Consider the following 17,693-nt stretch of genomic DNA (forward strand, 5'->3'; position numbering starts at 1 on the left):
ATGCCTCTTAAATGTTGCAATTGTACCAGCCTCCACCACATCCTCTGGCCGCTCATTCCATATATGTACCACTGTCTGAGTGAAAAGGTTGCCCCTTAGGTCTCTTTTATTTCTTTCCCCTCTCACCCTAAACCTATCCCCTCTAGATTAGATTTAGATTACTTACAGTGTGGAAACAGGCCCTTCGGCCCAACAAGTCCACACTGCCCCGCCGAAGCGTAACCCACCCATACCCCTACATCTACATTTACCCCTTACCTAACACTATGGGCAATTTAGCATGGCCAATTCACCTGGCCTGCACATCTTTGGACTGTGGGAGGAAACCGGAGCACCCGGAGGAAACCCACGCAGACACGGGGAGAACGTGCAAACTCCACACAGTCAGTTGCCTGAGGCGGGAATTGAACCCGGGTCTCAGGCGCTGTGAGGCAGCAGTGCCACCGTGCCGCCCACAAGTTCTGGATTTCCCAACCCCAGGGAAAAGACTTTGTCTATTTATCTTATCCATGCCCCTCATGATTTTATAAACCTCCATAAGGTCACCCCTCAGCCTCCGACGCTCCAGGGAAAACAGCCCCAGCCTGTTCAGCCTCTCCCTGTAGCTCAGACCCTCCAACCCTGGCAACATCCTTTTAAATATTTTCTGAACCCTTTCAAGTTTCACAACATCTTTCCGATAGGAAGGAGACCAGAATTGCATGCAATATTCCAACAGTTGCCTAACCAATGTCCTGTACATCCGCAACATGACCTCCCAACTCCTGTACTCAATACTCTGACCAATAAAGGAAAGCATACCAAACACCTTCTTCACTATCCTATCTAGCTGCAACTCCACTTTCAAGGAGCTATGAACTGGCACTCCAAGATCTCTTTGTTCAGCAACATTCCCTAGGATCTTACCATGTGCAGATCAGGTGGATTAGTAAATCGTCCTAGGATGTCTAGGCTAGTTGGATTAGCCATGAGAAATGCAGAGTTACAGAGATGGGTGAGATACTGTTTGGAGAGTTGATGCGGACTCAATAGGCTGAAAGCCCTGCTTCCACACTAAGGATTCAATGATTTTCACATAACCAAGTGTTACAGCATTGATAAAGCTGCATACCAAACAAGTATCTCGACATCATTAGACAAATGTACACTGACTGAAGAACTCAAACCAGATCAAAAACATGGTATGTTTCTAAGCACGTTATCACTCATCAACCAACATTTGTAGGAAACATTCTCAAATAGTCAAGTGGAGCTCAGAAAATATGTAGCCTGACCTGCCATCTGGGTAAAATTTGATCTTCCCTTTCCTTTCCTTGCCTTCTGACAAGAAAGAATAAGGAAATGCTATGCAAGAGTGGAGCTAATGATTCCATAGTTATAGATTCTCTCCTTTGCTCCATTTGACACGAACGGCATTGAAATGAGAAACTCAAGATGTGTGGATGCCAGTTTGGGACCAGCATCCCACTATTTAGTGCTGCATCGTTTATCAGAGTTATTTCCTTTGGAGGACTAGAAGAAAGTGAGAACTGCAGAAGCTGGAAATCAGGGTTAAAAAAGCATGGCACTGGAAAAGCACAACAGGTCAGACAGCATCCGAGGAGCAGGAGAGTTGATGTTTCGGTGATAAGCCCATCATCAGAAAGGGCTAATGCCCAAAACATCGACTCTCCTGCTCCTTGGATGCTGCCTGACCTGCTATGCTTTTCCAGTGCCACACTGTTCAACACTAATTCTCTTCAGAGTGTCACCGTGACACAATGGGCTGAATGTAGGGATTCTGCTTTTTGAAAGGTTATGTCAGCAGCTCTGGATTAAATGCAATCCAGAGGCCCAGATTAATGCTTTGAGGACATGTGTACAAATCCCACGATGGAATTTAAACTTATTCAATAAATCTGGAATAGAAAGCCAATTTTAGTAACAGTGGCCATGACAACCACCATTAATTCTTGTAAAAACCCATCTGGTTCAGAAAGGAAATCTGCCATCCTTACTTGATCTGTCCTACATGTAATTCCTGACCCTCAACAATTGATAAACGTCCAACAGCCCTCTACTAGGGCTAAGCAACCCACTTAGCTCAAGGGAAGCTGAGATGGATAACAAACGCTGGTCTTGGCTGCCCACATCCCATGAAAGAATAAAGTTTTAAAAAACTGATACTTTATAAGCAATATGATCAAAACCAAATCGGGAGTGGGAGGAGATCATTTAATCCATTCAACCTGTGTGAGCTAAAGCATGTACTTTCAGAAACAGAAACGTCCTACTCTGACTTTCCTGGGGGTTAATCAGCATTGCTGAATATCTCTGTGCCCCTCAGTTCACTTCTCAACAAGTACTGCTCCACAATCATGTGCTCTTTCATGGAATGACGTGAAATTTTATAAAAGGCCATTTGGCCCAGCTGGATCATGCTGGCACTTATGCTCCACAGGAACCTGTTGCTTTATATAGGTTATGTTGAAAGTTCACTTCTATTTCAATTAAAACACTGTTCGAACAGACCTAAAGAAGGGTCACTAGACCCGAAATGTTAACTGCGCTTTCTCTCCACAGTCACTGCCAGACCTGCCGATTTTGTTCAGCAATTTCTGATTTTGTTTCTGATCACCCGCAGTCCTTTAGTTTCTTATTTGGCATATTTTAGAAGACAATAAATAGACTTTTGATTATTTTTGGCATCACTGACAGCTTGGAACAAAGAGAAATACAAATTGTCATATTTCTGCAGCTCTCATTAAGGTTCTGAGCAGTGAACCAACCACAGAGTTAAACATGCATCTTTAACAGTTCATCCATCAGGTGGATAATTATCAGATTTTCTTCAAAGTGCCTAATCACCAGGGTTTGGCTCCACATCAGCCTTCCCTGTGTTAATATTCTATCTTGCTTGGGATTACAATAGAATCGCTGTTTGATTATCATACAAGAATTTAACTGAAATATTTGGAACTTTCATAATTTTTCACTAATTTATCACTAATAGGAATATATTCATCCCATTATCACAACAATCTAGCACATGATTTCTGTGTTCTCCGCTGACTATTGGAGTGTATTCCCACTTTCAGTGAAAGAAAACTACATGTAAATGCGTCCAAGGCTTTACACTTAGACCTAAGCCAGGGTCATTTTCCCATGCTGTGGTCTGAATTTTCATCTCTCACCCTGACTTAACCCATGCTGAAAGGACAAAACAGGAGATGGTGGGGCTGCATTTTAAAATTTGGCCTCTGATTCCCACCTGCTACTTTTGGTAAGTCAGGAAATATGGCAGCTTCAACTTAACCGTCACTTAAACAGATGTTGGGTTCGCTATTTAAATGTTTATTGCAAATTTAAGTTTCCATGTCGTGGATATTTTTCTAGGGGTGCAATGGGAGCTGTAACCTTTGTTTGATTATCAGTTTATAATAATCTTTTTTTGAAGTGGTTTTCAAAACCTGTGTAAAAAAACTAAAGATATCTTCGACAGGACCTTCATTAATTCCACTTGATTTACAGTTGGATGAGAATATAAGGGGTAGTTTTCCTCAAAGGGTAAACCGAATGGCTGACATTTTTTAATTTCATGAGAGTTTCAAAGATTTGCCACTGTTATTATATGGCTCATGAATTTTGTACTTAGTGAATACTGGACAAGGGGACATGTGGGCATGGAGAAGGAATATGACGGGACATGAAGGCAGCATGGTAGATACAAAGGAGAGTGGAGGGGGCATGGTTGGTGGAAGAAGATAACAACCATGAATTGGCTGATGCCAAGTAAATGGCAGTGGGCATTCCAAACTGCCACCTCATGCTCTGCCCACCTCTATGGCTGCTTCAGACCTGTGGCAGAAGCACCTGACAGCCAGAGACCAAAACACCAGATAAGTGGCCTAACATTTAGAAGTCGGATTGACTCACAGTCAGTTTGGCCCAGTGGGTATAATTACTGGGCTCAATCTTAGCTGCTGTGACTGGTGAAACCACAATCTGGTAAAACCATGGAAACTAAAAGATGGAAAACAAACAGGTTCTACAAGGGGCATGGAATCAGTTCCATCAGGTTACTGTGCAGGCACTGGAAGTGAAAGTGACCTCTATTCGTTACATGATGACAACTAGTGCTAGCACCCATAACCTGAGACCAAAATGCCAAGTCTTGACCAACTCTACAGACCTCAGGGAGTGCTGCACTGTCAGAGCTGTTGTCTTTCAGGAATGTTAGAACTGTGGCCTTGTGTACTCTTTCAGGTGCAGATATGACATAATTCAAAGAGGAGTGCTCTCTGGTGTCCTGACCAATTATTTCTATCCCTCAATTAACACCGAAATTGGATTATCTGTTCATTATCACATTGCTGCTTTTTTGGAAGTTTGCAGTGTGATAATTAGCTCCTCAATTTCCCACATTACAACAATGACAACACTTCAACAATTAATTGATTTTAAAGCACTTTGGGACATCCCAAATAGATTACTTTACATGTTAAAAAAGACTAATTAAGCTGTGGATAATTCCATAGCTGTCAGAAACTTTTGAATTTAATTTACTGTCTGTGTCAAAACATATCTATTACATTCTTCAGGGGAGGAGTACAGATTTTTCAAAACGGACTTTTCAGAGTAATAGAGTGAATATGAAATACACGACTGCTCAGCAAGCATGCTGCAAAGGTTAGCCGGGTTCAAAAAGCATCATGGTCACTTGAGACTTCTGAAGACTGACTACTGTGTGAACCTAAGTAATGATTCATGGCCAAGCAAGATTTACTGTACTTCTGAAAGGCAAGGAGAGATAAGCAAGACACGATAAAGACAGCTGCCTTGTCAAACTGTGAAAGAGACAGAGAAAGGGAGAAATCACATGCATTAGCAGCTGTTCTAATAGCAAGAGAGGTATAAAATGGACATTTTTACAGTGATTGTGAGAAGACCAAAATGATGTTGTTTAAAGATGATAAGTGGAGAGATTAAACTCACCATCCTCCCCAGCTCCCAAAGACAAATGAGGGAAGTGTCTTTATTCATGCAAGTGCTTATTAATAAAATAAATCATCTAAAAAAACTTTGTAGCTTATTTTTGGGTGTGTCCTAAAGAATAATGGGAAGTATTGAAAGATTCCTCATGAAGCAGTATTTTCATGTTATAGGTCATTGAGTTCTAATAGCGCTACCTCAATATTAGTCCACTGACCTGCATTAATGGATGACCATGTTCCCAGACAAGCCTCACTCTGTGAGAAAAATCATTTAAACCTGTGTACAGCATTTTGGTTAGATAACACTGTGAGCAGTTCTGGCTTCCATACTATAAGAATGGTAAAGTACTGAGAAGGAAGTGCAAAAGGATTTCCAAGGATTGGCCAGAATGGAATGGTTATACTTAATCATAAAAAATTGAACAGGCTGGGGCTGTTTCTCTAGAAAACTGATCTAAGAGGAAATTGATAAAGCTTTTTTTTTCACATTTTGAAACACTTTGACTGAGATTATGTACAAGAGATATTTTCACCTGTAGGTGAATATTGAAGCCATTAGCGAGTTTTGAGATTTGTAGCTCAGGATGAGGTTCTGGACAGAGGTGTGCTCGCTGAGCTGGAAGGTTCCTTTTCAGACATTTTGTCACTATACTAGGAAGCTTCGTCCGGAGGTTCACTGAAGATGGTGACCTAGTATGCTGACGAAACGTCTGAAAATGAACCTCCCAGCTCAGCGAGCAAACCTACATCCATTGAAGCCATTGTTTTCTGCCCCAATGCTAAACTCTGTTTCCTGGCTACTGACTCCATCCATCTCAATGCCGACACAGTGAAACTAAACCAGCCTGTTTATAGTGCTAGTGTCTCCTTTAGACGTGAGATTAGTTTCCAGTCGTGCTTCTACAGCACCACAAAGACTGTTTATTTCCACTTCCATAACACTGTGCAACTTTGCCTTCACTGCCAAAACCTTTTTTCAGCCTTTGTTAACTCAGGACTCAACTATTCCAACGTACTCCTGACTAACTCCGTAAATTTGAGGTCATACAAAACCACAGGCAGCAGAGTTTTAAGTTGCACTAAATCCCATTGACCTGTCCTTTCTGTGTTCTCTGAACAACATTCGCCCAGTCAAGTAATATTGCCACATTAAAATTTTCATCCTTGTTTTCAAATCCTTTCACATCTGCAGTAATCCCTACATCTTAAAGTTTCTCTAAGCTGACATCTCTCCAAGATATCATAGAAATCATAGAATCCCTACAGTGTGGAAACAGACCATTTGGCCCAACAAGCTCACACTGACTCTCTGAAGAGTATCCCAACCAGACCCACTCCCCTACCCTATTACACTGTATTTCCCCTTACTAATGCACTTTAACTTACACATCCCTGAATACTATGGGTAATTTAGCATGGCCAATTCACTTAACCTACACATCTTTGGACTGTGGGAGGAAACCAGAGTACCCGGAGGAAACTCACGCAGATACGGGGAGAATGTGCAAACTCCACACAGATATCACCCAAGGGCTGGAATCAAAGCTGGGCCCCTGGCACAGTGAGGCAGCAGTGGTAACCACTGAGCCACTGTGCCACCCTCATCTACTCTTGTCTAATTTTGATCTCCTGAGTAGCCCTGGTTCTGATTGCTGGTCTTACATTCAGCTGCTCAGAGCCTAGGTTCTGGAATTCTTTCCCTCCCTCAGTCTCTCTGCATTGCTACCTCACCCACCTCCTTCCAAAAATCCCTTTTCAAAAAAGCTTCTGGTCAGCTGACCTTCTATCTCCTCATGTAGCTCAATGTCATATTTTGTTTTGTAACTCTCATCTGAAATGCTTTAGGAAGTTTTATTACATTAAGGGTGCAAGTTGTTATTGCTTTTGTAACTCGGCACAACAGGCAAGGAGGAGACACGATGCTTATTGGATGCTGTGCCAAATGCCGAGGCTGAAATCATTAAAGATGACAGGGGAGACAGTGGCGTACCTGCAATCTCACTGGGCTAATAATCCAGAACCAAAGCAAACTATCTAGCTCAAATCCCACCATGGCAGCTAGTGAAAGGTCACCTCAGTTCACAGAATGTGAAATCGAAACCTAGCCTCAATAACACTGACAATGACTACACACTATACACTGTCATTAAAACCTAACGCATTTTAGGAAAGGACGTCTGCCATCCTTACCTCGTCTGGTCTAATATGAATCAGCAATGTGGTTAACTCTTTAATGCCCTCTGAAATGCTATTCAGTTCAAGGACAAATAGGGACAGACAACAAATGCATGGTCTTGCCAGCGATGATCACATACCATGAAAGAATAAATTGAAAGGACTCATTGCCAATCCTTCTTCTCACATCCTATTTCTCCCTCTCCTTCAAGTTAATTCAGGTCCAACTGATTTCTCTCCAGTTCAATGCTACTCTTGCATTTTGCATTTCAGATTCCCAACTGCGGCAATCAAGTCAGCCAGCGATGCAAGACATGATTACTCTCAAGCTGGCAGTCACTAGCTTAGATACTGACACAATGAGTATTTTAGAAAATGCACAGGGACAGACACAACACAGATGAGGCCCTGATGCTTCCCTCCAATTGACTCAGCTTACCAGCTAACATAGTACAATTAGCCCCAAAATCATTTTCAGTTTCTAAAAGGTCAAAAGCACTCAAAACTTATTGGCTTGTCACTAACGTGAGGAAATCAATAACATACCACTTTTTTTGTCTCACAAATGATGTTGAAATCACTGCAGCGAACGTTGATCTGAAGCTCAGCATTCGGTGACTGTACTGTCAGACCTGGAAAGTTTCAAATGACACACACAGCAGTAAAGAGCAATATCAAATTTCATAGATTCACTGCCCTTACACCCCATATGAACAGCAGATGTGCAAGGTAATTGATTGTAAAATGGAGATTATAGGGAAAAATAATTTGGAGGGTGAGAGTGAAAAGAGACAATATATGTTTCCCAGTGTTTTCTGCTGTACCTCTAGCTTCCTTTATCTGGTAAAATATAAGTAGGTTCAGTGGGGTGAAAGGCCAGTATCCCACTGTCTTCTCTCTCATTCATTAGAGAGAGACAAACAGCAGTGAGTTCATCCTCAGGGTCACCACACCTCAGGCAAGGGATGAGGTTAAGAAGGCAACGCCTCCATCAAAACCTTAGCCAGGACAGGAGTTAAACCTCTGCTGTTGGCATCATTGTACCACATACCAATTAACTTTTCAAAAGTCTATTTGAAGACTCCAACCCAAAGCTATGTAGGACAGGGTAGCTTAATAAACAGTGTGCTCTAAAGTTTCAACAACTGCCTTGACTCAAAAGTACAATTCCAGTTGCATTAACTGACTAGTAATTATATGCTGCTGTAATTCATTGATCATGCCCATCTTCTCTTAAAGTCATTTCACATGTTTCCACAACGGCAGAACTGAATGTGACATAGTTCATTTATTTTTGGAATATTGCCCAAACTTCTGCCCCATTTTGTGCGGAGAAATGTTCCCTAACTTCACTCCTGAAAGGCCTAGCTCTAATCTTTAGTCTATGTCGTCTGGTCATAGACACCGTAGCAATTGGAAATAGCTTTTCTCTATATGTCTCATTGGTTCTAGTTAGTATCTTAAATCTGAAATTACCATGGGTGACTCAGTGATTAGCACTGCTACCTCACAGCGCCAGGGACCCGGGTTCGATTCCAGCCTCAGGTGACTGTCTATGCAGAGTTTGCACATTCACCCTGTATCTGTGTGGGTTTCCTCCAGGTGCTCCGGTTTCCTCCCAAAATCTAAAGACATGCAAGTTAGGTGGATTGGCCATGCTAAATTGCCCATAGTGTGTTCCAGGACATTGTAGGTTAGGTGCATTAGTCAGGCCTAAATGTAGAGTAATAGGCTAGAGAAATGAGTCTCGGTGGGTTACTCCTCGAAGGGTCGGTGTGGACTTGGGCTAAATGGCCTGGTTCCACACTGTAGGGATTCTCTGATTCATCAAAAAATAAACATCATTCAATCTGGGGGGAGGGTATATGTGTTGCTCCCAGTGTCTCGTGTCAATGTTGATCCTTCAATCAATTTCACAAAAACAGATCAGGCTATTATCACATCACTGATCCTGATTATTACCAAACCAGAATGAGGGTGTAAGTGGTCTGAAACCACAAGTCCCACTCCAATTCACCACTTGATTTTCAAGTATCATTGGAATGGTTTCTTAGTTTTCTATAATGAAACAGGCTCAAGAAAATCTGCTTAATAACATCAGCATCTCTTTTTTTTTATCCCAGACTGATACAGTCCCACACACACACCCTCTCAAAGACTTAAAACCTTTTACACTCACATACATACACACACCCTCTCACAGACACTCATACCTCCCCACACAAACACACACATTCACATATAAGATTGTGGGGTGAATTTGTACTTGCAGAATTACATTTTACTTTGCTCAAAAACAGCATGAATCCCTGTAAGATTCTGTAAATCCATTTTTTAGATTAGAATCAGTCTGGCCATTGCGGCACAGACAGGGCACCTCACACCTTCAATGCATTATCTGGGCCAACATGACACCAATTATTAAAGTTCACTTGAGAATGTAATTATTTTTAAAAATTCCACGATTTACATATGAAAGAACTGAAACCAACATGATCATTCTAAAAGATGAGAGACTTAACAAACAATCCAGGTTATTTTCAATATATAATTTCAGATACATCACACTGTAAACTTTTGCTATAAATTCTGTATCTTACAATCTTATTCTCCACAATCATGTGATGAAGGAGCGGCGCTAGTGCTTTCAAATAAACCTGTGGGACTATAACTGGTGTTGTGTGATTTTTAACTTTGCACACCCCAGTCCAAACCGGCATCTCCGAATCATGACTACCTTTTCTTCAGGTCATTCTTTACTGGTTCTTTATATCTGAGTGTGTAAAGGGAACTATTAAGTATTCCCACAACTGATCTTTTACCACTCCTTTTTTGCAACTCTACCCAGAATGATTCTTTACCCTGTTCAAACAAACAGAAGTCACCTCTCACTAAAATTCTGAGGAAGGGTCATCAGACCCAAAACCTGAACTCTAATTTCTCTTCACACATGCTGCCAGACCTGCTGAGCTTTTCCAGCAGTTTCTGTTCTTACCATCTCTCATTACTATAACTAGTGAAAGCCTAATTAACAGAGCAACTCCTTCATCTTTATCTTTTTAAAATTTGAAGCCCTTCGATATTCAATGGACAAACTGTGACACAGAAGGCATCCAATTAAGCTAAAAGCTGCAGAGTTTCGGAGCATATTTTTGAGGAGGATTGTCAGGAGAAGAAGGTAGAGGATGGCCAAGAGTTTAGAGTCCTACAGGTGTTTTGAATCTTCATCGATGGCAAAGACACAGAAGCTTGTAAATTGGTCAAATTTGATGATGATAGATAGAGGAAGATTATATTATCCTTGATTTTTTACTCAGGAGGTCGTAAAAACACAGGTTCCAAAAAGTGAGAGTTTGGATGGATTTAAGGGCCTACTTGAGTATAGCTAATGGATTCTGCCTCAAGTGAAAGGCTTTTAAGTTTAAAAAAAACACTTGTACAATGAAAGGGGAGTGGCCAGTTCTATCAGCTCTGGTTTGGTTGGTTTTGGCAGTCTGGCTATTCACTAAAAGCAGTCAGGCAGTTTGACGATGCTGGTCAAAGAAACAGCTACATGGAAGAGGGTGTTCCATCCTGCTACCTCCCTCCCTCTCTGACATCTCTCCTGTAAGACTCTGTTTGATTTTACCTTTTGTGCCAAGGGGTGTTGATGGGGATTGTTGCAAGTATTTGGAAAAGCATTATTAAGTTGGGATGATCTGTTGGGTTTTCGGACAGGTTAAATTATTCAGTATTCTATTCTCTTTTGTTTGTGTTTCATTCAGTATTCTGCAAATAAATTCTGTTTTGTTTTAAACTAAGTGGCTTGACCAGCTCCTGGGATATCCACATTACCCCTGCTTGAAACAACTAACAAATTTAGGGTCTGGGTTACTTTCTTGAAATGTTTGAGGGAGTCTGGCCTGGTCCATAATACAAACTACCGATACCATGCACAGCATGAAATGTGAACAACGCACACACTCCATGAATGGGGATTGAGTAACTAAGGGGAAATCTGAAAGAGGCCCAGAGGTCTTAACAGAGCTATCATTCCACAAAGTCAACATTTACAGCGCATCAATAAAGCAAATCCAACATAAACACAGCTAAAACAGGCTCAAGCTGTACATTCGTCAGATCACAGCTTCAGTGCTCAGTCAAGCTTGTTGCAAACCCCATAGAGACCAATTACTTTCAAAAAAAAATCCAACTTCCAGTAGCCAACTAGTTTTCATAGACCCCCTACAGTGTGGAAGTAGGCCCTTCGGCCCAACAATCACAAGCTTTCAAACTTTGATTATAACAAATAAACTAAAATCAACATCAACTAAACACCAATTAATACTCTAAACTACAAAATAAATCACTCATTAATCTAACATGACTGAAAACATTATACAACAGAAAGCTATATGATAGAGAACACGCCCCTTGGAATTAGTCTTACAAAAACCAGTCAATTTATTTCCAGCACACATTTCCCTGTTTTGTTGTGCTATAATGTTCAGTGAACAGCTGACATTACTGTCTTAGATTTCTCAGATATCCTGAACCAACCTAAGGGAAGGATGTTATGAAATTTGAAAGGGTCCAGAAAAGATTTACCAGGGATGTTGCCAGGGTTGGAGGGTTTGAGCTCTCAAGAGAGGCTGAATAGGCTGGGGCAATTTATCCTGGACGAAGGCTGAGGGGTGACCTTGTAGAAGTTTGTAAAATCATGAAGGGCATGGATAAGGTAAACGGACAAGGTAGTTTCCCCAGGGTGCGGAAATCCAAAACTAGAGACATAGATTTAAGATGAGAGGGGAAAAATTTAAAAGGGACCTAAGGGGCAACTTTTTCACACAGAGGGTGGCGGATATATGGAATGAGCTGCCAGAGGAAGTGGAGGCTGGTACCATTACAACATTTAAAAGGCATCTGGATGGGTATATGATTAAGAAGGGTTTAGAGGAGTATAGGGCAATTGCTGGCAAATGGGACTAGATTTATTAAGATTATCTGGGCATGGAATGGTTGGACCAAAGGGTCTGTTTGTGCTGTACATCTCTATGACTTGATGACCTCCAACAGCAATCCTCATGTTCCTTCCCCTGGCCACACAAGACAAATCTTCTACAGTCCTTCAATTATCATAGGATACATCTCTCCTGACAGGAAACATTTTCTCACCCACCTTCACTCTGGTAGAGAAAGCAGCCTTTAACCCTCCACTGACTGAAACAGCCATTGTCCCTGTTTCTCTCTCTCTCTTTTCAATGTTTCTGAGTTTGTAAGTATGTAATAGTGAAAGAACTGGCCTCCCCTTTGTATTCAGACTGTAAAATCTGGTTGCTTACAATAACACTTGGCCTGCTGAAAAACGCCAAATGCCCAACACACACAAACACCCACATTTGGCTTGGTCACATGATCCTATTCTGTATCCCATTTTACTTTGAATTAAATAGACTTATTACAACATAACCACCTTAAAAATAATACCTGTAGCAAGTTGCAATCAATCACAAATATTAATAGAAGCAAACACCAAGAGAAATGAGGGGTGAATGTTTTGAGCATGGCTCAGTGATCAGCACTGCTGCCTCACAGCACCAGGGACCCGGGTTCGATTCTAGCCTCTGGTGACTGTCTGTGTGGAGTTTGCACATTCTCCCCGTGTCTGCAAGGGTTTCCTCTGGGTGCTCCGGTTTCCTCCCACAATCCAAAGATGTCCACGTTAGGTGAATTGGCTAAATTGCCCACATTGTTCAGGGATGTGTATGTTAGATGCATTATTTAGAAGACACAGAGTAATAGGTTAAGGGAATGGGTCTGGGTGGGTTACTCTTTGGAGGGTATGTGTGGGCTTGTTGGGCCAAATGGCTTGTTTCCACTCTGTAGGGATCCTATGTATGAATGCATCAGAACTGGCTGATGTTGACTTTACATCTCAAGAATTTTGTGTTTTAGCTCATAAACAAAATATAGTAAATTGCTTTAAAGCACATTATGAAAGTAGGCAGAACAGAGAACACAGGCTTCAGCTAAATATGAAGAGGAAAATTTCGGAAGAATGCCATGGTTGGCTCTTCATATGAGGAATGATTTCCAAATGGACAAGACTCCCAGGCAATGTAATGGGCCCAACAGGCATTTAAGAGAAAGGCAATTAGCTGCTGCAGTGCAGAGGGAACTATAGGGATCATACAGCCATCAGACAGCAGTGCCAAGTGAACAGACATTTCACAATGGGGAAGGGAAAAGGAAGAGGTTAAAGCAGACACTGAACAGGGAATAATCACTGTCAGGCTCCACTGAAGATTTGGAGATGCATCGCACTCAATTAGCTGCTCACACTTAATCAGAGAGTACAAGTAGTGCTGAAACAGAATAAAATGTAATCCGAGAAGAAAAGTAATTGCAGTAGGCTCACAAATATACTTTAAACTACCACATAAAACAATGCACATTATATGATTAGGAAGGGTTAACAAATTTCTCATTCATTTCACAGATAATGCTGCCATTCTATTTGACAGCCAGGGAAGTTTTCTCTTCCACCGTGGAAACAATTTACCATCAGTAATTTATGAACTCCATGTTCAACTGGAGCTGTAATGAAACTGTCCCTTTTTAAAACCTAACAGCTCAATGAAAGTTAAATTAGTGTCATACAATCCAGGGTAACAGAGAGAAACTATAAAGGGTCTTCAATTTACAGGGGCCATTAATCATAAAATGCACTGATTGAAGTGCTGAATTTGTTCTGACAAGGTAAATAGAGGCTGACGAGACTATGAGCTGCTATTGTGGACTATAAGCAATTGCTTTGAATAAACCTTTCCAGACATAATATACGGTCTCCGAATCAGTTCCCACTTCATTAGTATGGAGCTCTTGCTGACCACCCCTAATTTGATGGATCCAAAAACAAAGGGAATCCAGAAAATACAGTACATTATGGCTCATAAATCAATCTAGAAAATAAGACAAGCCCATTTCTCCTGCAGCAAAAATCATGTTTTTGCATCTACTCAGTATATAAAGCAAACTGTTTCCCACCCATGCCCTCCACCTCCCTTTTATATCCAAGGCGTGCTATACTTAGGTCAGCCCCAATCTTTCACACCACAAATGTATGTTTTTAGTTAATTCTACATTAGGGCAGCATGGTGGCTCCATAGTTAGCACTGCTGCCTCACAGCACCAGGGAAATGGGTTTGATTCCACCCTCGGTGATTCCATCCTCGGTCTGTGAGGAATTTGCACATTCTGTGCATGCTTCCTCTGGGCACTCTGGTTTCCTCCCACAGTCAAAAATATGTATGTTGTGTGGATTGGCCATGCTAAATTGTCCATAGTGTCCAAGGATATGGTGTTAAGGGTTACAGGGATGGGGTGAGTCTGGATGGGATGTGCTTCAGAGTGTGGACTCAGTGGGCCAAATGGCCCACTTTCATACAGGAGAGATTCTATGATTATAATGGGATATAACAGAGCCAGCAGATGACACAGGCTGTATTGTGAGATGTACAGGAGTTTAAGAAATGCCTACTCTTTGTGCAGATGCTGATGTTTCAAAATAGTGACCACATATCAGTGGTTCACTTTTATACGCAGTGTAAATCAATCCCCATTTTATGCAGGGATTTTTCGAGGGATCAAAGGCCAAGTTACACTCTGACATCTACGGAAACCTTCAGTGACTGAAAGATGTTGTAGGAGCCTAACACTCAGGTAGTTGCTTTACAGCACTTGCAGTGGCTCAGCTGGTACATGCACTATTCAATTTGCTCACACAACAAAATGGCTGTCATTCTTTGTAGTCAATAAGTACTTTCATACCTCTCCAAAAGATGTGTTAAGGATCCATATAAATGAAGGATTTTAAAAATTTGTGTTAACTGCCAACATTTTGCAGAACAGTGAAGCCTTTGCAGTTTTGCTTGGTATATCAACCTCTGTTGACAATCAGTGATTTGCCAGTATGTGCTCCTAAGAGTCTAATAGTCAACAAAAATTGTAGCCAACAGAATAGGAACTCGAAATGCCTCATAGGAACATACAAATTAGGAACAGAATGGCCCAGCGAGCTTCCCACCCACCCAAGACCTACCATCCTCTACATAATGAGGCAAATGGACAAAGAAATTTAATGCTACAGATATGTAAATCAATTTTTAAAAGTGCAATCTAAGAAGTGGGGTCCAATTCTGCAGCAAGAACATTAAAAAAAATGAATATTACCTGAAACATGTATTGCAGATTGATAACACCACACTTGAAGTAATGTACTTATGGATTCCAGAGTACAAAAAGGATAGAGACGTTGGAAAATGTACAAAAATGGTTTAAAAGGACATTACCAAATCTGAGATATTATTACATTCAGGAAAAACTAAATAGCTTGGGTCTCTTACAGAAAGCTTGGGGGGTCAGCAGGTAGACTTCTTTAGTGTTATGAAGGGGCATCATTGGGTGGACGTAAAGACTATGGGCTGGATTTGTGCAAAGGTGGTGTGTAACTTGAGTCAGGAAATTTCCTGGTGTAGCAGACCCACCTCAGTTTCAAGGGCTCCAAATCCTGTGATTTTTGCTCCCAGTGAATATAGGCTGAAGGAGGCCCCTGGAAGTAGATGCTGAATGGGTGGGCACACGCCAAGCTGTGTTGATTAGAAGGCCTACCTTGGTTCTGTGGGACTTGATCCCAGTTGTAATGAAAGCAGTAAGGCCTACACACCCTTGCCACCCATTCCCCTAATACCCTCCAGGCCAACTACACATTAACACATGCCTCCCAACTGCTTACCATCATCCCTCATGCCAATTTAAGCCCCTTAACTCAATATGCACTATGTAAAAAACTAAAGAGCTATTGCAATAACAGTAGCAAATGTGTAATGACTGAGATGGGAAAAATTGAGTAATATTCATCAATAAAAACTGCTATTCCAAAACTTACGAAAGTGTCAAACATTCCATTAAAGTATAACTAGTTTGGGCTTCAAATAGTTATCTTTATCGATCTTGTCCAAAAGGACATTGAGACATTGGCAAAAGAGAGCACAAGAGAAAAACCCTAACCCTTTATAACTGGTTAATGATGTTGATCAAACGAAGTGAACAAATGTGGCAAACACAACTCTTGCTAAACCCATCTTTTGCTCAGCCTGGGTTCTCAGTGAACCATTCCTAGTGAGGACAAGCAGAATCCTAGATGACTCTATCCTCATGGTATACACAAAGTGTATAATGGGTGAATAAGGAAGGAAGGGACATTAGTTGCCATGGAGAATATGAGGACCAATGGGGAATAGCTGGGAGCCGGGGTAGGGGAGAAGGGGGAAGGAAAAAGGTAAAACCTTTTGAAATTACCCTTTAAAAACTTCCCAAATCCAGCCACTGACTCACAATAACCCTGAGGAGCTGTGGGCCATGACTCATGTAGAAGCTGGTCCAACTCTACAAGAGCTGCAGGGCTGCTGGGAAAAGGCACCTCTTAGTATGGAATGGGTCATGATCACAAAACTGCTGAATATTGCTGGTGCCAAGAATGGAGACAGGGATCCCAGAATAGGGTCCAGCCATTTTTAAAATGGCAATGGAACGACCCCAACTCTGCAAAAATCCAGGCCGATGTTTTCAATTGTGAGGTGTTATAATGATGGATCAGATAGTTAACTTTTACTTTTAATTCAAAATGCACTCTAATAAAGAGCGCTGCTGCAGAATAACTGCAGGTTTCAATTCAGCAACTGGCAAAGTGCGGCGTGAAGCCACTGGAATGTCATGTAAATTGTCAAGGAACTATCAAATAGGAAGAGATTTAATCAATGCAGATAGTGAGGAGGCTGATAATCCCCTCCACCACTGCAGGAAGCCAGCACTTGCAGACGTGCTAGTTTTACTCAGCAGAGGTAAACAAAAAGAGCGGTTATAAAACCAGTTTCAATTCTACTGCAGTGGATTAATGTGGGTGAACGCTCTTGTGTTCAGGTCAAGCATTTGTGTGCTGTGAAGGTCACAGTTGAAGAATTACCCCCTAGTCACACCAGGGGACTGATAATAAAATAACCCTCTCACTCCAAGTGCTGCAAATCAGCTAAAAAAGTAAAAGGAATCAGGAAAAGGGTACTTCAATCAGCCGACAAAACCAAAAATTTCAAAATTATCTATTCAACTGCCAACACTGATGCTGTGACCCCACCAAAACAGCTGCAACATTCAACTATCTGCTGTTCACAAACAAATCACAAACTGATCCATACATCTGTTTTCTATAAGTTTTTATTGGATTCACCTCTTCTTTCTAATCTGTGTGTACGTGTGTTGCGTTACTAATTCTTCCTGAGCATTTTAATTAATAGACTCACTTTTTTTGTTAATGTGAGAAAGACTGGCTAAATTGCATCTTTTTAAAAGCAAGGATGGGAGAAGGTCTACAGGTCAAAGGATCCCTTTCAAATGAACCTTGATGCAACCAACTGAGGGGGGTGAGTGAATAAAGAATGGGAGCCACTCTATCCCTCCTCAATCAAGAACTCAACAGTTTGGGGGATATTCAGTCTGGAATCAAAGTGA

General features: G+C 41.4%; 1 protein-coding gene across 10 annotated transcripts in view; it reads right to left on the minus strand.

Moving 5' to 3' along the window:
* Positions 1-17,693, minus strand: part of nphp4 (nephronophthisis 4) — a 431,145-nt gene that overhangs the window by 17,292 nt on the left and 396,160 nt on the right. For 9 of the 10 annotated variants that reach the window (XM_072586737.1, XM_072586731.1, XM_072586730.1 and 6 more), the window contains one exon: positions 7,695-7,780. The exons of the other annotated variant lie outside the window; for it this stretch is intronic. In XM_072586737.1, the coding sequence (XP_072442838.1) occupies positions 7,695-7,780 (86 nt within the window). The remainder of the gene's footprint in view (positions 1-7,694; positions 7,781-17,693) is intronic. 10 annotated transcript variants of the gene reach the window in all.

This window comes from Chiloscyllium punctatum, chromosome 16, assembly GCF_047496795.1.
Source record: "Chiloscyllium punctatum isolate Juve2018m chromosome 16, sChiPun1.3, whole genome shotgun sequence".
Lineage (NCBI taxonomy): Eukaryota > Metazoa > Chordata > Chondrichthyes > Orectolobiformes > Hemiscylliidae > Chiloscyllium > Chiloscyllium punctatum.